General features: G+C 56.1%; 2 protein-coding genes and 1 long non-coding RNA gene across 8 annotated transcripts; 1 reads left to right on the forward strand and 2 right to left on the reverse strand.

The window, feature by feature from the left end:
• Positions 1-243: 243 nt before the first annotated feature.
• Positions 244-19,295, forward strand: ZBTB4 (zinc finger and BTB domain containing 4). Of its 4 annotated transcripts, none has more exons than XM_081578654.1 (5): positions 1,330-2,015; positions 12,494-12,563; positions 13,002-14,074; positions 14,749-16,340; positions 18,917-19,002. In XM_081578654.1, the coding sequence occupies exons 3-5, from the start codon at positions 13,011-13,013 to the stop codon at positions 18,922-18,924; spliced, it is 2,664 nt and encodes an 887-aa protein (XP_081434780.1). In that variant the 5' UTR covers positions 1,330-2,015; positions 12,494-12,563; positions 13,002-13,010; the 3' UTR covers positions 18,925-19,002. The 4 variants fall into 4 exon arrangements, with proteins under 4 accessions (XP_081434779.1, XP_081434780.1, XP_081434781.1 ...); XM_081578655.1 differs by having other exon boundaries at positions 1,338-2,015; positions 14,749-15,973; positions 18,917-19,295; XM_081578653.1 differs by lacking the exon at positions 18,917-19,002 and having other exon boundaries at positions 244-2,015; positions 14,749-18,646.
• Positions 700-2,710, reverse strand: SLC35G6 (solute carrier family 35 member G6). Of its 3 annotated transcripts, none has more exons than XM_081578657.1 (2): positions 2,680-2,710; positions 700-2,198 (listed from the first exon to the last, which is right to left on the reverse strand). In XM_081578657.1, exons 1-2 carry the CDS (start codon positions 2,680-2,682, stop codon positions 1,185-1,187), a joined length of 1,017 nt encoding a protein of 338 aa, XP_081434783.1. In that variant the 5' UTR covers positions 2,683-2,710; the 3' UTR covers positions 700-1,184. The 3 variants fall into 3 exon arrangements, with proteins under 3 accessions (XP_081434783.1, XP_081434784.1, XP_081434785.1); XM_081578658.1 differs by having other exon boundaries at positions 700-2,449; XM_081578659.1 differs by having other exon boundaries at positions 700-2,553.
• On the reverse strand, positions 2,936-3,857 carry LOC145541658 (uncharacterized). The gene is made up of 2 exons (XR_014079198.1): positions 3,250-3,857; positions 2,936-3,157 (listed from the first exon to the last, which is right to left on the reverse strand). It is a non-coding gene; the product is annotated as an uncharacterized LOC145541658 (long non-coding RNA).
• Positions 19,296-19,555: the final 260 nt, after the last annotated feature.

Here is a 19,555-nt window from a genome sequence, read left to right on the forward strand (position 1 = left end):
GAGGTTTAAGATTTAAAGATTCGAGGATAAATATAGGCCAGTTTTATTCTAGTTTGGCGTGCGGTTTCATCTTTAGCTAAAGTTTCTCATTAATATAACCCCCCCACGCTGGAAAATGGTCTGTTCTGAGACTCGTTAATGAAGGAGGCGGGGCCGGTCGGATCCTCCCAAGTGGGTTCCTGGAGTGGGGGAGTGCTGGGACCATTCTTGGTCATGAATATGCAGTAATCTGCCTGAATATGCAAGAACAGATCAAGATGGCGAGGCCGATTGCTGGTCCGGAAGTAGCTGATAGCTGTCGAGCGGCCTCCTGGGACGAGCGGGCATCTCCTGGCCTCTAATGGGGCGCTGTATGGAGTTCTGGTTCTGGATCCCCGACCTGAGCTGCTCAGAGGCCTCAGCTCAGCGGCCTGCTCCGGAAGGACGTTGGCCACCGCCGTCCGGGAGAGATCACGGGACCGCGACAATCCAAGAAAAGCAGATTAACCATTGGGCGGGACACAGAAGTCCTGAGGGACTAGGGGTCAAGGCATCTGAACATTAGGAAATCCTCCCCCTTCTAGAATATTTCAAAAATAAGATGGGGCGGAGGGTGCGGGGATCACAGGGGATTCTCCAAGCCGGGGGGGGGGGGTGGGGGGAGGGAGGAGTAGAACTTCCACTGTCCTTCCAAAGCAGAGATGACACCAACTGCACAGCCACATTCAGAGTGATCCTTGTTTGATGTCAATATCACGTCACCACCCCAAGGTGGGGAGGCATAACCACGAGGAGGGGAAACCATCGCTCAGGGAAAGAAAAGCACAGTCCCTTCCCCCAGCGCAGCTGCTTGCTCCAGTTTGCCTGAAAGCGCCAAGCACTCCAGCCCCAAAGCTCTTCCTCTCTGCTGCCCAGGGAAAGATCCTCTCCGTGGTTCATGGCCTGCCTGCCTCAGCCCCTTCCTTGGACCTGCTCCTCAGACCTCCCTTCAAGCCCCAGCCTAGACTCCAAATATGTTGGTCTCCAGACTTATTCCAAGTCTTCTCGCAGTTCCTCTCCACGAAGTCCCCAAGTCATCCTTGACTAGAAGGGGTATCCCTCTCCCACACCGGTTCTTTCCTAGTCACTTGTTCTCCCATGTTTGTATTCCAGTTTTTCCTTCTATTTACCCAGCCCCCCCCACCCCCAGTCTCTCAAGTTGGATCTCACTCCTCCACCTGCCCTTCCCTCTCACAGCTGAGGTTCTGGGCAGTGATAATGGCAATGCTGCCCAAAACGACCCCTGCCCCCATGATGTCAGAAGGTGCCACGGTCTCATAGAGCACATAGTACTGCAGCATCAAGGCCACCACCACCTCAGAGTGCAGAACGGCACACACCAGGGCGGGGTGGGCCTTAGTGACCGCATAACTCACACACACAAAGGAGACCAGGGCAAGGATCCCCACTGCCCCCACACAGCTCCAACTCAGAGGATCCTTGGGCAGCACAGGAGTCTGCAGCATAAAGAGGCCTGGCACAGAGCCCACCAGCCCCACCAAACCAAACAGGAAGGCCACTGTTGGCAGGCAGGAGGGAAAGTCCAGGGAGCGATACACCAGGAGCCCCAGTGACAGTGCCAGGCCACCTAGGAAAGCAAGAACATAGCCTAGAGCAGTGTAGAGGCCCGTGGTCCCCTCCTGTAAGGTCCCTAGTCCAGGTCCCACAATGATGATGAGTCCCAGAGTGCTGCCCAACAAGCCACACCAGTCATAGCCGCTGAGATGCTGGCTCTCGAGGCAGAGGGCGAGGAGAGCAGAGCAGACAGTGGAAGAACCTTTGCGGACGGTGGCAGCGTTGCCGGCGGGCACCACCTGAACTGCACTGTAGGCACATCCGATGCTGAGGACGTTGAGCAGGGCGTGGAGGCAGGCCCGGCCCCGGACATCAGGAGGTCCTAAGAGGGGGTCACCACGCAGTTTAAGTAGCAGGGCAATGGGGAGGTGGAAGAGGCATCGACAGATGAGCAGCTCCAGCGAGGGAAAGTGGGAAGCCTGGTAAGCCATACGGGAGAAGGGGCCCACGAAGCCAGCAGGTAGGCCCCCACCCAGCAGGGCCACGAGCAGGCCCTTGGTGGCATCGGAGGGCCGGCAGCGCTGGTGCGATGGGAGACTGGGCGGAGTGGAGGGCGGTGATGGCTGTGTGAAGTCAGGCAGGTTGAAGTAGGGGTGACTGCCAGCCTGTTAGGGAGAAAGGAGCTCGGGCATTAGGACAGCCATAACTCAGGGGACATGGGGCAGGGAACATGCCAGGCTGAGCTCTGGGACCCTGTGGGACAGTAGAGGGGCAGGCTGTCTTGCTGAGGAACTCTTGGGAGCTAGTCAGGGCCTGAAAGATGGATGAGGTGGTACAGTGTGGGCCTTGAGTCGCTAAAGCAGGAAGCGGGGAGTGAGCAGTCCTGGAGCATCGTGTTTCTTGGGGTAAGTTGTTCCTGGGAGGAGAAAAAGAGGACCCAGGGATGCTCTGTCGGTTTGAGGAAGGGGAGGCGGCCTCAGGTGCTGTGTTTCTATGTGACGTCACAGGTTCCAGGGACATCTAGGAACACCGTGATGAATTTCACTTGTGGGCGTCTAGGAAAGCTGGGCAGTCTCAAGGAAGGAGGGGAAAGGGAGCCAGGAGCTACAGCGAGGGGAGCTCTGCTCCCCTGCCCCCCACACTCACCATCTTTCCTTGGACTTCCTCCTCTCCTCCTGACTCATGGACCCTGGGCCCTTCAGAGCTCCAGCCATTGTGACCTGGTTGGAGGGGTTCTTCCCTGGAACCTTCCAGAGGTGGGGGTGGAGGTTCTTCCCTGGAATCTCCCTCAGGTGGGAGTGGGCCTATTTTCTCATTTCCAACTCTGCTTTATTTCTCTGTGATTCCAAAGTCTGTCTGGCTCCTTTTTTCCTCTTTTCAACCATGTCTGTGATGAGACGTCTTTGGTTTTTAGTTAATTTATTTGTCTTGCCCTGTTTCAGAAAGCTTTTATGGACAGCACCTCTGAGGGCTAGCTCCTCCGTGTCTCCTGCGTTCTGAATTTTTGAACACCAGGGAGGAGTCTTCGGGACTGTCCCTCTGGAGTTTCAGGAATGTGTTTCTTCTCTGTGTGCTTCCACCTGGTGTTGTTGGTGCTGTCCCCGGGAGGTCCACACCAAGGACCCTGCATTTAGGCAGAGTACATGGATGTGGTGTTTCAGTCTCTGGGAACAAAATAGCAAGAGGGTGTGTTCCTCTGCGCTGGTAGTCATTTACCTGTACCTGTTCTGTAGGTCTGGTGGGGGGTCCCTGTGCATTTCTGGAGAGGGAGTGGGTGTGGGTGTTTTTCCAGGGCTGCCCGTGTGAGTATGTTGAGCCTGGGTCTGCGGGTCTCACTGGGCCTGATTGTGAGCCTGCCACGTTGTGTGCCTGTGGAGAGGAGTGTGTGCATGTTCTAGGCGGTGTGCACCACTGAGTGAAGCGCTGCAGGGGGGCGGGAGGGGAGGGTAAGCCCCTTCCCACAGAGTGGGTGGTCGTGCGGCCCGGCGCCGCTCCTGCTGCTGCAGTCAGGCCCGCAGCCCGGTTTGGTGCCCACTCGTCCGGCGGCCTTGCGTGGTCCCGGTCCCTTCCCAAGATCGGTCCGGGCGCAGGCCGTCGGGCGCGCTGGCGCCCCAAGCCCGAGCCAGGAGCCTGGTGTCTGTGCCGGCTGCGCTGCGCCGGCCTCCTCTCAGCGGCAGCGGCGGCGGCGCTGGGGGGGTACTGTTTCCGGGGGTGGGGGTGGGGGTAGGACCGGGGCGGGGGGAGCCGATGATGTCAGCGGCGGCGGCGGCGGCGGGGACGGGCCGGGGCCGGGCGCTGGGGGGGGCCGGGGCCGGAGCCGGAGCCGGAGCCGGAGCTGGAGGCGGGCGAAACCGGAGCGGCCGGGGGCGGCCACGGTGATGAGCCGGGCCTGGCGGACGCGGCGCCATCGCAGTCAGGTGGGCCCCAGGGCGAACCGGGCAGGGCCAGGGCGGACCGGAGCCAACAGCCGGGCCCCCTCCCCGCTGCCCGGTGCCGCGGGGGCCCGAGCCGCGCCCCGAGCCGCGACCGCTCCCCTTTGGGGTTGACCTGGGGGCTCAGGGGTCGGGGGCTGAGTCTGGCCCCGCCTCCAGGCGCGCACGGCGCTGGGGGGCGACTAAGGGGGCCCGGGTACGGCGTCCGACTCGGCGGCGGTCGGGGCGGGGGTGGGGGGTGCGATCGCCTGGGGACTTGGAAAGGGCCGCGCTCACTCCCCACTTGAAGGGTTAATTCTGCAGCCTGGTGTCCCCCTCCCCCCGTGGGGCAGGTTGGGGGTGGGGTGGGGCTGGTGTGAGCCCGGGCCGGCGCTGCAAGCTGCTGGGAGGGCGATGGCGTAGGAGCTAGGCAGAAGGGGGGAGGGGTGGGCCGCCGAGCGCCCCAGAGTTGGGGTGTGCGGGGTGCGCAGGGCGAACAGGGGCCCCGGAGCCGCTGCGCCGTCGGGGCAGGGTTGTGGCTGCGAGTCCTGGAGCTTGTGTGTCTCCTGCTGTGTTGTGGGGCAAGGTAAACCTCTCCTTATCACCACTGTTTGCTGGTCTGGCAGCCAGGGGTCCAACAGGGCCCTCCCAGGCCATGGGGACACAAAGCCAGATGGAAGGGTATCCAGTGTTGTGAGGCAGAATGACAAGATGTGGCCCCGTGGCTCTGGGTGACAGGTCCGCATTTGAAGCTGCGCACAATACCTGCGGAGTTTGTTAGGAGTGGGGTTTTATGTATGTTTCATATTGGGGTGTGTTTTCTTGCACATATGTGTTCGGTCCTGCACACATGAACTATTTGTGAACTGTTGTTTTCTGCAGAGCTGGTGTGGGGTAAGTGCTGTGGAGGGCACCCGAGTGCTGGGTGTGTGTGCTCAGTTGGAGGGGACAGTTGTGTACCCTTGAGTCAGAAGGTGTTGGGTCCGGTCCGGTTTCTGCGGCCCTGCTGAGGTGTGGTCCAGTCTTGGCGAAGATGGCCTACTGGACGGGTTTGTGGGTCCGTGTGACGATCGGGTGGCATGGAAGGGGGGGTGCATATCTAGAACTCGGGTCCTGCAGGCCCCGTGGGAAGTGAGAACCCCCGGGGTGTGTCTCAGGTACCCGTGGGGCAGCTGGTACTGGTGCCTGGGGTTCTGGGTGGAATGTGCAGGTTGTGTTTATGGGATCATGGGCAGCCGAGCGAGGGGAAGGTTGTGTGTTTGCAACATTCCCTACGGGATTCTTTTGTGACGTTGTTTGTGGGAGCCTTTCGTGCTGTCGGGCCGGGAGGCAAGCTGGTCAGAAAACACTTGTGGGGAGGGAGGTGGCGTGACAAGGGCAATGTGGGCCTCAGACTCCAGAGATCAACCGCGAGCTGTGTGTGCGTGCCTGCTCCTGCGTGTTGAAGTGGCTGTGTGGGGCTACTCCGGGTATGTGTTATGAAGAAGGCGGGGAGATAAATATGGGGCAGAGCAAGGGCAGCAGGCGGGAGGCCAGGGTGTTGTCGGGTGGCTAGTCTGTGCAGGGTCTGCGTGCTTGCCCCTCGCCGGCCCGCCCAGCACGTCAGGGTCACCGGGAGGAGAGGCCTGGCGGCTGCAAGGAAACTGAGCTTGGACAGAGTGGCTCCTTGGCCATGTTTACGTAAAGGCCGGGTGTGACTCTTGTCACTGAAATGGAAAAAAGAAACACGAAGTTTTCAGTCTCCTCCTCCTGCTTCACCCTCTCTCTGTCCCCCTTGCTGGTATCTCTGCTTTTCCGTCTCTTCTGTGACGCACACTAGGCCACTCCTGCAACTGTGGAAGGGTCTGGAAACAGAATTTGCTCGCTAGGCAGATTCCTCAGAACAGGTTTTCCTCACCTTTGGGGCCCTGGCCCTTCTGTAGGGGTGTGTGTATGTGTGTCTGTGTTTTCTAAGTGTGCACACCCTGTGGTCTGTGCCCGGCCTGGCTGGGAGGGGGTGTGTGCGTGGGGGCTGGGTGGACACTATGGCTAGGCCCCCTGCCCGGGGGCGTGCTGGCTGCTGTGTCAGGCCTGCACAACAGGTGCACCATGGCCTGGTGGAGGGGAAGGAGGCCTAGATGAGAATCGAGGCGTTCAGGCCCTACCACTTCCTCGCCAGCACTTTCTCTAAGTGACCCTCAGTTCCTCATCTGTAAAATGGGGCTAATCACCTGCCCTGTCCGTCTTCCAACAGGGTTGTAGCACATGGGAAACATACCTGGAAAGTAGCTACAGTTTGGGGACTATGCCTGTGCCAGCCACTGTCAGCCCTCTGCCAGCACTGAGCCCCTTCTTGGGGCTTGGTTAATAATAACAGCAGGAAACGCTTATTGAACACTTACTGTGTACTAGGCACTGTTCTTAATGCTTTTACATATGATCACTCATTTAGTCTTCCCAATGCTGAATGAAAATGGGAGTTCTAATTACTTCTCTTTCTCAGATGAGACAGCCGAGGTCCAGAGAAGTCATATGCCCAAAGCCATTTAGCTAGTAAGAGATAAAATTGCATTTGAACCCAGGCAATCTGACTCCAGATGCTGGGCTCTTATATGCTGTCCCCTGCTGCCCTTCTGAAGCTTGAGGTGGGCTTCTCCATGCATCTCCCTCCACATACACACACACACTTCTGCCCAATTTCTGCAGAACTTAACACCTGCAATAATTCATTTCAGAAGACTGGTATGTTTCAACAGTGATTCAGGGAGTCCCTGCCTGAGAGGGAGAACTTAGCATCCGCTGCTGGGTGCTGGCCACATGGGCACAAAATGTTGATGAAGTGGGTGAAGGAGAGATTGTCCTTGTTCTGAGGGTCAGGGAGGACCAAGACAGAGGTGGCATTTGAGGTCAATTTCAACATTTTGGAGGTATTTGGAGAAGAGGCTGGGCAAAGTTTTTATTTCTGGCAGGAGAACCAGCATAGGCAGAGGCCTGGAGGTGTAGGAGTGCTGAGACTGGAGAGCACAGCAGAAGCTGGAGGGGAGATTCACTCCAGGCAAGAGGAGAGAGGAAGATGGGGGGACTGGACACTTGAATGCCCGGCTGGTGAATTTGAGCTTTATTCTGGAGTGGAGGCTAGAGAGGGGTTCAGAGTCCAGGAGTGACAATGCCTGAGCTGCTTCGGGGCTATTGATTCTCAGTGAGAGGAAGCCTGGATGGTAGATGCTAAGACCTGAAGCAGGGGACTAGCTGCGAGCCCTGGCCTTGAACCATGAGACTGGTAACAAGGCCTTGAGCTAGTTTGGGGGCCAGAGGTAGGGTAGAGGGAAAGCTTCCAGAACCATTCCCAAGCTAGGCTGCAGATCTGACCAGACTTGGTGACGGCTAGACGTGGGGAGCAAGGGCAAGGGAGGAGTCAAACTTGACACAGTTAGCCTTTAGCACATGAGCTCCTGTGTGTGTGTGTGTGTGTGTGTGTGAGAGAGATGGTTCTGGCAGCCTGCTAGCCGGCCCCAGCCCCCTTCAGGCAGGACCCGGTGGTGTGGCAGAAGGGAGGACCAAGCATCCGGGTTCACACAGGCCTGGATGTGAATTCTGACCCTGCTGTTCACAAGCTGTGTGACCTTGAGCAAGGTAAATCCCTCTATGAGCCTCAGTTTCCTCACTTGTAAAACTGGGATAATGTAAATGCCAACTTGGAGTGGCTGAGGAAACCATTAAATGCGGCAATTCATGTAAAGCCTTGGGGGTTAAAAACATAGATAAATAAAAAATAAAGCCTTGGAGGTGTATTAGGCAAAACATGAATGCCCCTGAAGCGGTCAAGTTACACTCGCCACCCCCAGCTCCTGGCCAACTCAGTCCTGGCCTGAGGATGGTGTCCTTCCTAAAGGTGGACACAGTCCAAACAGGCTTTAAGAAGGCAGGTTCATTCATTTACCCAAAATGTTCTGAATCCTCCCACCATGTATCAGGCACTGTTCTAAGTACTAGATGTAGCAGTGGACAAAATAGACAAAAATCCGTTGGTCCCCTGGAGCTTGCCTTCTAGAGGTGAAAGAGCAGTAGTCTTAGTAAATGCCAAGGAGGAAAATAAAGTAGGGGAGGGGGATAAGAAGCTTGGGGAGGTACAGGGCAGCCAGGGAGGGCCTTGGGGGAAGGTGACTTTTGAGTCAAAGCTGAAAGGAGGGGGGACAGCAAGGCGTGAGGCTGCGTGAGGAGAGAATGTTCCAGGCACAGGGAACAGCCGGAGGTGGAGTGTATCTGGTGGCGGTGCTCACATCCCCACCTCAGTCACACCTCTAAGATCACACAGCCAGTTAAGAGAAGAGAAACGGTGAAAACAAATAAAAAAACTAAAACCACAGAGCCATCAGACCTACCATGAAGCCTGATTTCTGCCCCTTTTTCTTCACCACTTCCCCCCACCATTTTCCGGGACTGAGTTCCAAGATGATAATAAGAGCTAGCACTTCCTGAGCATCTGCTGCGTGCCCGGCACTCTTCTAGGTACAGCTGGTCATCAGCTTGTTATTCTCTACAACCCTACATAGTGGGCGTACTTCATTATCCCCAGCTCGTAGACAAGGAAACTGACATACCAAGAGGTGAAGTAATTTGCCCAGGGTCCCATAACCAGTGTCTGCTCCACCTCCTATAAACCCCGGCAGGGCAGTGGCCAGTGGTGGGGCAGTTGAACTCGGGAGAGCCGGATCCAGACCCCATTTGGTTAGGAGAGAGACCAGAGACAAATCACCCCGCCACTACATTCCCTCTGCCTGCAAGTGTGGCATCTAGAGTATTTAAAGCCTCAGTTTCCTCATCTGTACAATAGGGTTGACACTAGCCCCTGCCTCCCTGTGGTCCTTTTGAGTGCTAAAATGAGATGATGCAGATAAAATGCTTAGCGTCAGATTTGACACATAATGTTTATCTCCTCAACGGCAACTCCAAGTATCATGACGATGATGGTTCTAGGTGATCTCCAAGGACCAGGACAGCCTTGGATCTCTGTGGTTCTGAAAAGCCTGGATAGGCCTTGTCCATATATCTTGGCAGTCAACCATGCCTTGGTAGGTACCAAGCCCATATGGCTGTGCAGGTGGGCAGGCCTGGCCAAGGGGTGAGTAGGGGCTGGAATCAAACCTTTTCTTTGCTCACCTGTGCAGAGCTGCTACCTTGAAGAGGCCTTTCCTCTATTTTTTCCCCTTCCTCTAATTTTCACAAAGATCCTAGATGGACTGGTGGGGAGCCCTAGTGGGTGCTGTTTCAAGAAAAACAGAACTGTTATCCTATACACACTACTCACAACACTTCTGACACCAAACGTGGAGTTTCTTCCCCCACACCGGCCAGTTCTCTGATATTAGCTGTGTGTCCTACAATTCAATTCAATTCTGATATTATCTGCCTGGAGATAGCATCAGATTCCACAGGTTAAGGGCTCAGTCCCACAAGACTGCCCCCCACTTGAGATACCAGTTTGCAAGCCCAGACCTCCTGTACTTCTTTCTTTTTTTTTCACAGCTTTTAAAAATTTTTATTTACTTTCTTTTGGCCACACCACGCTGTGGGTGGGATCTTAGTTTCCAGACCAGGGATTGAACCCATGTCCACTGCAGTGGAAGCTCAGAGTCCTAACCACTGGACCACCAGGGAATTCCCCAGACCTCCTATACTTCTGACTGACCAGCAAGAATCAGGCTTTCTTACGACCTGCCTCCTCAGATTTGATAATTTGCTAGTATGGCTTATAGAACTGAGGGAAATACTTGTGTTTATTGGTTTATCATATAATAAAGGATATGATAATAGCCAGATGAAGAGGTCTGGAAGGGTCCTGACTACAGGAGCTTCTGTCTCCACAAAGCTGGGCTGTGCCACCCTCTCACCATGGAGATGTGTTTAGGAACTGGAAGCTCTCTGAACCCCATAGTTTAGGGGGGTTTATGGAGGCCTCATATAGGATGATCAATTATTAACTCAGTCTCCAGGCCCTCTCCTCTCCCCAGAGGCAATGGGGGCTGGGGCTGAAAATTCCAAACTTCTCATCATGGCTTGGCCTTTCTGGTGACCAGCCCCCATCCAGGACCCCATGGAGAGTCCCTCTTTAGAACAAGAGACACTCCTGTCACCCAGGAAATTCCAAGCAGTTTAGGAGCTTGATGTTAGGAACTGGGGTCAAATGTTGGAATAAGATGCCCCAGCACCCCTATCTGGAGAAGGAAATGGCAGTCTAGTATCCTTGCCTGGAAAATCCCATGAACAGAGGAGCCTGGCGGGCTACAGTTCACGTCACAAAGAGTCAGACACGACTGAGCAACTAAGCAACAACAGCACTCCTATCACTTGGGAAATTACAAGAGTTTTAGGAGCTCTGTGTCAAGAATGGGGACAAAGGGGACTTCCTGGCAGTCCAGTGACTAAGATTTCACGCTCTCAATGCAGGGGACCCAGGTTTGATCCCTGGTCAGGGAACTAGATCCCACAAGCTGCACCTAAAAGATTCCAAATGCCGTAACTAAGACCCAGCAAAGCCAAATATATTTTTAAAAAAATAAAAAGAATGGCGACCAGGACCAAATGTATTATACCTGACCCTTGAACAATGTAGGGGTTAGGGGCACAGACACTCTACCCAGTGGAAAATCTAAGTATAGCCTTACAGTCGGCCGTCCGTATCCAAGGTTCTTCTGCATTCTCAGATTCAACCAACCTCAGATCTTGTAGTACTGTAGTATTTACTATTGAAAAAAAATCCACATAGAAGTGGACCTATGCAGTTCAAACCCGTGCTGTTCAAGGGTCAACTTAATTTCTTATTATATCACAGTTATCACAGCTGTAAACATGTCCTTCATCCTGATGTGGTATAATCAAGAATGAAGGCTTTGGAGCCAAACAGATCCCAGCCCTGCGACTAACTGATCATATATCTCTAGTTGCGGCAAGCTGGGGCTACTCTTCCTTGCGGTGCACGGGCTTCTCATTGCAGTGGCTTTTCTTGTAGAGCACAGGCTCCAGGGTGTTCGGGCTTAATTGCTCCTTGGCATGTGAAGTCTTCCCAAACCAGAGATCGAACCTGTGTCCCCTGCGGTGGCAGGCAGATTCTCATCCACTGCCCCACCAGTGAAGTCCCTGCCTGTCACTTAAAGTGAAGCTAACTGCTACATTTTAGGGTCGTGATGAGGAGCAAATGAGGCAATGCCAGTGAAGCACCGACTCTTGGGGGCCCCTGTTGGCTGGTGGTTGTCACAGAAGGGAGGAGGAGACCTTGTTCTCTTTCCCCATTTTGCAAATAGTCGTGAACACCAGCCCAGGAATCCTTCCCCTGGATTCCTGACCCACCTGCAGTCCATCAACTGATGGGGCAGCAGTTGACCTAGGTTTGTCCCTGGCACTCGAGGCTGTGAGAACCTTTGATTCTCATCCCTGTTTACCTCCTCCGCCAGGAGAGGACTGAGGGCCGCCTTTTGGCTGAAGAGAGAAGGCCTCTTAATCCAGACAGTATGAGTAATAAATAGGAAGAGAGCATTGGGGGGGGGGATTGTATGAGGAACTCCTGACGCAGGACACCTCGGAGGTCATGTGTGACCCCGGGCGTGTGGAAGGGGAGGGCCCCCAGGCTTTGTGGAGGGTGGACTAGAGGGGCTGAGAGCTCTGCCCTCAGGTCAGCAGGCCTGGCTCTGTGAACAGGCCCCACCTGTTATGACCAGCTCTGTGTGTCTTTGGCTAAGTTACTCTATGGCTCTGGAACTCAGATCTTCAACTGAAAATTGAGCCCCCAAAGCTGAGGCTGTAAGTTGCCTTGCGGGCAGTGACCGCCACGGCTCACATTTGGGTTACCTGCTAATTCCTTTTAGATGAGCCTCCCAGCAAGAGGTGAGGTAGGGGTTGCCTTCCCCACCCCACCCCCACTTTTTTTTTAAGCCAAAGGCCCAAAGCCACCACCTCTCAGAGTAAGGAGGGGGACCCAAGCTTCCTCACTTCCAGTCTGGTGGCCTTCCCAGAGATTGGAGCAAGCTGGTGCGTGTGCTCGAGACGGTGGTCTTCAGTGGTCCCCTGGCACCTAGAAACCCTCTCTAAGATTTATGTGATGAAGTCCTCTGCTAATTTGAATATCTAGCAGCTTGGTCCAATGAAAAAGCTCAAACAAATCTATTTTGATATGTGTAAATAAGACTATTATAATGAAAGACAACATGCAAATCTTTGATTTCCTTCGAGTCCCAAAGATTGGGCTCAAGGGACTTGAGACTGATCCAGCAGGCTTCCCGGGACCTACAGGATTGAACCGATGTCGCTAGATTGTTTTGCAGCAAATTGGGAATATGCAAATTATCTGATTCCTGTACTTCTGGGGGCCACCAGAACGGGCTTTGCAATAATCTGTGACATCCTAGGTCCGATTAGAGGCCACTGAGCAAGTAACCTGATGGGTTCCCAGGAGGGTCAGGGTCTCTAGAGCTGCCCAGGCCCCTCTGGCCCTGCATGCGGCACCACTCCCCACCTCCTGGGTCAGCCTCCCACCCAGTTCCCTTTCCAAGGACGCAGTTTCTGTTTCTCCACAGAGGGAAGAGGCACAGCAGAAGGGACTCACTGAGCCACCTCCGCTCCACTCCATGTTGGCTGTGCTCTCAGGTGAGACGGGCGAGAGGTCTGCTGCGAGGGAGACTAGGCCTGAGGCTGCAGGCGAGCAAAGCAGCCATGTCCTCCAGGCTGAGGAGGCCTGGGAAATGACCATCAGCTGTGGGGGCTCCCTCCCCCTCCCAGTGGGAGAGAGGTGTCCATTGCTCCCCCCGCTAGTCTGTGACTTGGAAGTCTTGACCCCTGACCTTCATCAAGACCTGAGGAATCCCTGGCCTCTTTCAGCCCCAGATGTCTGACAGAGGGGTGTTGGACGCTGGCCGGACGTGGGGTGGCTAAGGTTAACCCCTTACTTCCATGATCAGAAGTCAGTCAGCCTTCCACCAGCCTCTGGCTAACAGCCTCCAACCCCTGCCCAGCTCACCTCTGACTTGAAAGCCCCCCGCCCTCTGCCCAGCCTCTGAATCCTCCCCTGGCCTCTTCTCCATCTAGGCTGGCGCCATGCCACCCCCAGCAGAGGTGACAGACCCGTCCCATGCCCCCGCCGTTCTGCGCCAGCTCAATGAACAGCGGCTTCGTGGCCTCTTCTGTGACGTCACCCTCATAGCCGGAGACACCAAGTTCCCCGCTCACCGCAGCGTCCTGGCTGCTTCTAGTCCCTTCTTCAGAGAGGCCCTGCTGGCTTCAGCTCCACTGCCCCTCCCACCCATCACTGGGGGCTCAGCCCCCAACCCCACCACCACCACAGCAGCCTCCTCCTCCTCCTCTTCCTTCTCCTCTTCCTCCTCTTCCTCCTCCTCCTCCTCTCCCTCTCCAGCCTCACCTTCAGCTTCATCCCCACCTCGGGTCCTGGAGCTGCCAGGGGTCCCAGCAGCTGCCTTCTCTGATGTCCTCAATTTCATCTACAGTGCCCGGCTGGCACTGCCTGGTGGTGGAGGGGACGGGGCAGCTGTGGCGGAGATCGGCGCTCTGGGACGGCGTCTGGGCATCTCCCGCCTGCAGGGCCTAGGGGAGGGGGGTGACGCCTGGGTGCCTCCTGCTCCAGCTCCCATGGCCACCTCACAGCCTGAGGAGGACAGCTTTGGGCCTGGGCCTAGGCCAGCCGGGGAGTGGGAGGGGGACAAGGCTGAGGCCCAGGGCCCTGACTCACAGCCTGCCTTGTCCCGGCGGCCCCTTCCCTGTCCCCGATGTGGGAAAAGCTTCATCCATCCCAAGCGGCTGCAGACCCATGAGGCCCAGTGCCGGAGGGAGGCCAGCGCTCGGGGATCTGGAGGGCTGGGAGCCAGGAGTTCTGTCCCCAGTGGCCCTGCAGGAGTGGATGCCTCAGCCCTGCCCCCAGCTGTAGGCTTCCGAGGTGGTCCTGAGCATGTGGTGAAGGTGGTGGGCGGCCACGTGCTCTATGTGTGCGCGGCCTGTGAGCGTTCCTACGTGACCCTGTCCAGCCTAAAGCGGCACAGCAATGTACACTCATGGCGGAGGAAGTACCCCTGCCGCTACTGCGAGAAGGTGTTCGCACTGGCTGAGTACCGAACCAAACACGAGGTGTGGCACACCGGGGAGCGCAGGTGAGTGCCCTGGATGGCCGGGGACTGGGGGTGGATAGGGGTGGAGAGGTCACATGGGACCTAGTCCACTCAGGGACCACATGGACAAGGGTGGGAATGGGCAGAGCATGGGGCCCAGAAAGCCATTCTCAAATGCCTGCTCACCCACTGGCCCCTGCTCATCTGCTTTCCGTCACTCACCCTTCTGCCTCCCTCCAGCCCCGTTTCTTCCCACTGATGTTTATTTCTTAGCACCGCCAGGTGTCATGTCCTGGCTTGGTGATGTGGAAAAGGCCAAGGAGGAAACAGAAAGTTGCCTCATGGGGCAGGACAATAGGAAGCACAGGCATGTCCATCTACAGTTCTAATGTATCCCTGTTGATAAGATACTTCCCCATCTGTCAGGTGAGCTTCAGAAGGCGGCTTTGGGAGTTAGGCAAGGTACGTGATTATTCCCAGTTCACAGATGGAACAGCTGAGGCCTGGCATTGCACAGCCAGTGGGGGACACTGAACTAGGACTGGTGTCCCTTCTGAGGCTGGCGGGGTGAGACAAGCAGCATGAGAGAAAGGTGAGCAGATGGCTGGGGCAGTTCAAGGTCTGAGCGGAGACAGGAGAGAAAATGGGAAGCTAAGGCCCTAGCCTCAGGACCCCTGGCTCAACTGGCTCTGTTCCTGCCCTGTTCCCTGGCCCAGGTACCAGTGCATCTTCTGCTGGGAGACCTTTGTCACTTACTATAACCTGAAGACCCACCAGCGAGCCTTCCACGGCATTAGCCCCAGCCTCCTGGCGAGTGAGAAGACGCCCAATGGAGGCTATAAGCCCAAGCTCAATACCCTCAAGCTGTACCGCCTGCTCCCCATGCGGGCAGCCAAGCGGCCCTACAAGACCTACAGCCAGGGAGCCCCCGAGGCCCCCCTTTCTCCAAGCCTCAACACACCGGCCCCTGTGGCGATGCCAGCCAGCCCGCCACCTGGACCCCCACCTGCCCCAGAGCCTGGCCCCCCACCATCTGTCATCACTTTTGCCCACCCGGCTCCCTCAGTCATTGTACATGGGGGCAGCAGCAGTGGTGGAGCAGGGAGTGGGCCGGCCAGCACAGGGGGGGCCCAAGCCGCCTCAGTCATCACTTACACTGCTCCCCCACGGCCTCCCAAAAAACGTGAGTACCCACCTCCTCCCCCCGAACCTGCAGCCGCACCAACCAGCCCAGCCACAGCAGGCAGCCCAGCCACAGCCGCAGGGCCCGCCACAGCCACGGAGGAGGCCAAGGGCCGGAACCCACGGGCCACGAGGACTCTGACCTACACGGCCAAGCCAGCTGGCGGGATTGGTGGGGGCGCGGGTGCCCCTGCAGGCCCTGGCCGGGGCCCCTCTCAGCTCCAGGCCCCACCGCCACTGTGTCAGATCACTGTGCGAATCGGTGAGGAGGCGATTGTCAAGCGCCGTATCTCAGAAACAGACCTGCGTCCTGGGGAGCTGAGCGGCGAGGAGATGGAGGAGAGCGAGGATGAGGAGGAGGACGAGGAGGAGGACGAGGAAGAGGAGGAGGAGGGGCAGGGGGAGTCCAAGGCTGGTGGAGAAGACCAGCTCTGGAGGCCCTACTACTCCTACAAGCCCAAGCGCAAGGCTGGAGCCACGGCCCCGGCTAGCAGCGGGGGCAGCGGGATGCCCAGAAGCCGCCGGCCGCCTCGCTGGAGACAGAAGCTGGAACGGAGGAGCTGGGAGGAGACCCCAGCAGCCGAGGGCCCCACGGGGCGTGCCCGCGGCGAGAGGAGACACCGCTGCGAGGACTGTGCCCAGACATTCGCCAGCCTGAGGAAGCTGCGCAAGCACCAGGAGGCCCACAGTGGGGGCCCCCACAGCTCCCGGTCTGGACGGAAGCCCTCCACCCGCCTCACCTGCCCTCACTGCGCCAAGGTGTGCAAGACGGCCGCTGCCCTGAGCCGCCACGGGCAGAGGCACGCTGCCGAGCGACCCGGGGGCACCCCCACGCCTGTTATTGCCTACTCCAAGGGCAGCGCTGGCGCCAGAGCTGGGGAGGTCAAGGAGGAGGCCCCCCAAGAGATGCAGGTCTCCTCATCCAGCGGGGAGGCAGGTGGTGGAGGCGGGAGTGCTCCTGCCGAGGAAGCTTCCGAGCCCGCCTCGCTCCAGGACCCTGTCATCTCAGGAGGGGAGGAGCCCTCCGTGGGGGCAGGAGGGGCCACCTATGCATACCCACCTGTGCAGGAATTTCCACTGGCTCTGATTGGGAGTGGCCGGGAATCAGGCAGTGGCAGGGGAAAAGGTGGGAGTGAGGGGCCAGGGGGTGCTGGCGGGGGAGACCGGATGGAGGCAATGGGGGCTGCCAAAGTCACCTTCTACCCTGAGCCCTACCCACTCGTCTATGGCCCCCAGCTCCTCGCCGCCTACCCTTACAACTTCAGCAACTTGGCTGCTCTTCCGGTTGCTCTTAACATGGTCCTACCTGACGAGAAGGGTGGGGGGGCCCTTCCCTTCCTACCAGGGGTCTTTGGCTACGCAGTCAATCCTCAAGCAGCAGCCCCTACCCCCCCAACCCCACCACCCCCAACTCTTCCTCCACCGGTTGCCCCCAAGGGAGAAGGGGAGAGGGCAGGGGTTGAAAGAACCCAGAAGGGAGATGTCGGGTGAGCTCTGGACCCGGATCACCCTTTTCACCAGATGCCACCCTCCCTGAACCCCTGCCACTACCAGCTCCCCAGCCTCCCTGCCCCTTGGGAGTCCCTCCACACTCCTGTGCAGGGACCTGGGGGCCTCTGGAGCTCAGGGGTCAGGCTGCTTTGTGTGAGATTGTAGTTTTCCCACCACCTGGGAAGGGGTCTTCGGTGGTTCCCCTCTCAGTTCTCCTCCAGGGAATGGCCTCCGTGAGGGGCAGGGCCAGCTCATCCCTCCTCCAGCCCTTGGGGCAACTGAGCAATATACTTCCATGAATCTCTACTCACGGCCCCCACCAGCTCTGAATGTCTAACCCGCCCCCTGATTCCTAAACCTAGGGGGAAACCATCTCTCTCCCCGAATGTTCCCCACCCTGCATCTTGAAGCTTTCTCTAAGCCCTTGCCCAGATGCTTCCTAGCACATTCCATCCTTTTGTGCCCCAGGGCCTGGACCAGACCATTGTGATACCCAACACTCACCCACCTGGGAGTGGGCTTCAGATGCCATTCTTCCCAAGGGTGGGTTTCTGTGTCCCTGTTCCCTTCACGTTAAGACGCCATGCCTTCCTTGGCTTCTACGCCTTTGGATCTTCCATATTCCTCCTCCTACTCCTAGACTGTGGAGATGGCTCTCCCATCCTGGTCAAGGAGCGGGGTGGGAGGGAGGGCTACCTATCTGTTCCTAGGCTGGGTTCTTTCCCAGCCCAGGCAGCACCAATCTTGGCTCTGCTTTGACCCTCAAATCTAGTAAGCCCCAGACTCTTCCACGGCGAAAGAGGTGAGTGGATTCCACCTCTTCCTGCCTCTGCATATGGCCTCATCTGGGCTAAGCCAGATTTGGGGGCCAGGAAGGAGGAGCTCTATATAGGATGGGGAAGGGGTCCTACTTCCTCCTTTTTTTTCCCCGATGGTTTCTCCCAGACTAGACCAAATAGCCAGAAAAATGATGGGGGTTGGATGGGTAGGTAAGCCCTAGATTTGCACACGACCTCCCATCCTTACCTTAGCCCTGTTTCCCCCCAGTATCACTTCCCTCACCAATCACTCCAGATGGTTTTTGGGGAACCATCCTACTCCCCTGGTGGGCTTTGGGGTATCCCCACCAACTTTCCCTCCAAAATAGCACCTTACACCCCATCTTTGACTCAGTTTCCCACACCCAAAGATCCCAGCCTAGGGATGGGGTACAGGGACCTTGTAAGTCCCTAATCCCTAATTTGCACTAGTTAACCCTGGTCAGGGGTCCCTGTGTTTCCTTCCAGTGGTGGCGTTGAAGAAATGTTCGCTCCTAATTCTGATAACTGGGCCTCCCCGCTCTGTGATTGAATGAACACTTCCCATCCACCCACCTCCCCCCCCACACACACACACACAAAGCTCACAAGGGGAGAGCCAGTTTGGGGGAGCAAATTTGATAAATGGGAATTAGAGGAGTGCAGTTTAAAAGGGGGAAAAGTTGCCATCATCAAAATGGCAGTCCTTTTCCCAGCTACTGTTTTTTGGGGCCAAGATGGCTGCCCTCTCAACTGATGCTGAAAGGGCAAGATCACGGCTTTTCGAGGGAGGTGGTTTGGTGGGAGGGACAGGAGCAGCCTCCTGCCTCCTCACACCCTCCCAGCAAACGGAAAGGGAGGTTTTCGACAGGCTCCCTGAATGTTAACCATGGAGGAGTGTCGCTCCTTCACTCCTCCTCCGTCTCTTTGCACTTTTCTTGGTCTTGGCCGCAGTCCGAGTGAAGAGTTTCCTACTGAATGTACTGAGTTCCAATTTTTAAGGGGAAGAAAAGTTTAAAACAGGGAAAAATGCAAAAAAAAAAAAAATCACTAAAAAATTCCCACAAATCTTGTTTCTGGCACTTTAGAAAAACTGCGAAAAAAAAAAGTACATAATAAAGAATACATATATATATCTACACACAAATTATATATATAAATATATATATATACACAGCGGAACCACAAGAGAGACTGAGAAAGGCCTTGGAGGCAGGGGGTGGGTGCAACGACAGTGCCCCTATATCCTTAACCTGCACTCCTCTGAGGCAGAAAGGCACAGGAGATGGAAGGGGTTGAGGATGGACCAGGGAATTGAATTTCACAACAGGTCAAAATTCTAAAACCATGGACATTTTGGGAGAACTGAGACTGTAGACATTTATTTTGTGTTTTTTTTTTTAATCTGATTTAGGAAAATAGTTTCCAGAATTTGGTGGTTCTGGGCAACAAAGGAGATTGTGGCGAAATGGAGATTAAAATACATGTATCTGAGCTGGGGAACTTGAACATTGTGAATTTCAGATGTTGGAAATTTGGGGTTTTGCAATTTCGTCTTTTGAAAATTATCAAGTCTTGTGAGTTTGTGCCCTCTTTCCCCATGTTCCCTGGGAAGAAGGGTGATGGTGGAGTGGGAAGGCCACTGGTTCTGTGCCACAGCACGCAAGATTTAGAATTCTACAGACTCTAGCTCTATATGTAGTGAGGACCCAGATTTAGAGAAACTGACCAATATTTATCTCCGCATTTGTGTGTGTGTCCAACTCTCTAGGCCAATAAACCAACAAGACAAATGAATTGTGCTCCGCAGTGGGATGCCAGGTGCAATTAATTATTGGCGTGGCTGGTGGGTCTGGCTGGACAGGGAAACACTAACCTCATCTCACAGGGATCCCTACGAGGTTAGCCCTGTTCTCCCTCTTTAGGACAAGAACTTCCAGCTACTGAGTAGGTGTGAGAGCCTGTTGACCCTAGGTACTTCACTGTAATTGCTGCAGCCACTAGACTCAAGCTGACTTTGCTCTGACCTCCAGGCAGAAACATTAACACAGTG

Source organism: Giraffa tippelskirchi, chromosome 3 (assembly GCF_054371585.1).
Source record: "Giraffa tippelskirchi isolate mGirTip1 chromosome 3, T2T-mGirTip1v1.2.pri, whole genome shotgun sequence".
NCBI lineage: Eukaryota > Metazoa > Chordata > Mammalia > Artiodactyla > Giraffidae > Giraffa > Giraffa tippelskirchi.

What these genes read in the sequence shown, in the direction of transcription:
- ZBTB4 (XM_081578653.1), top strand. Translation starts at nt 13,011, where the DNA reads ATGCCACCCCCAGCAGAGGTGACAGACCCGTCCCATGCCCCCGCCGTT. An exon ending in TGGCACACCGGGGAGCGCAG is followed by an intron (nt 14,075 to 14,748) that starts GTGAGTGCCCTG and finishes TCCCTGGCCCAG; the next exon opens with GTACCAGTGCATCTTCTGCT.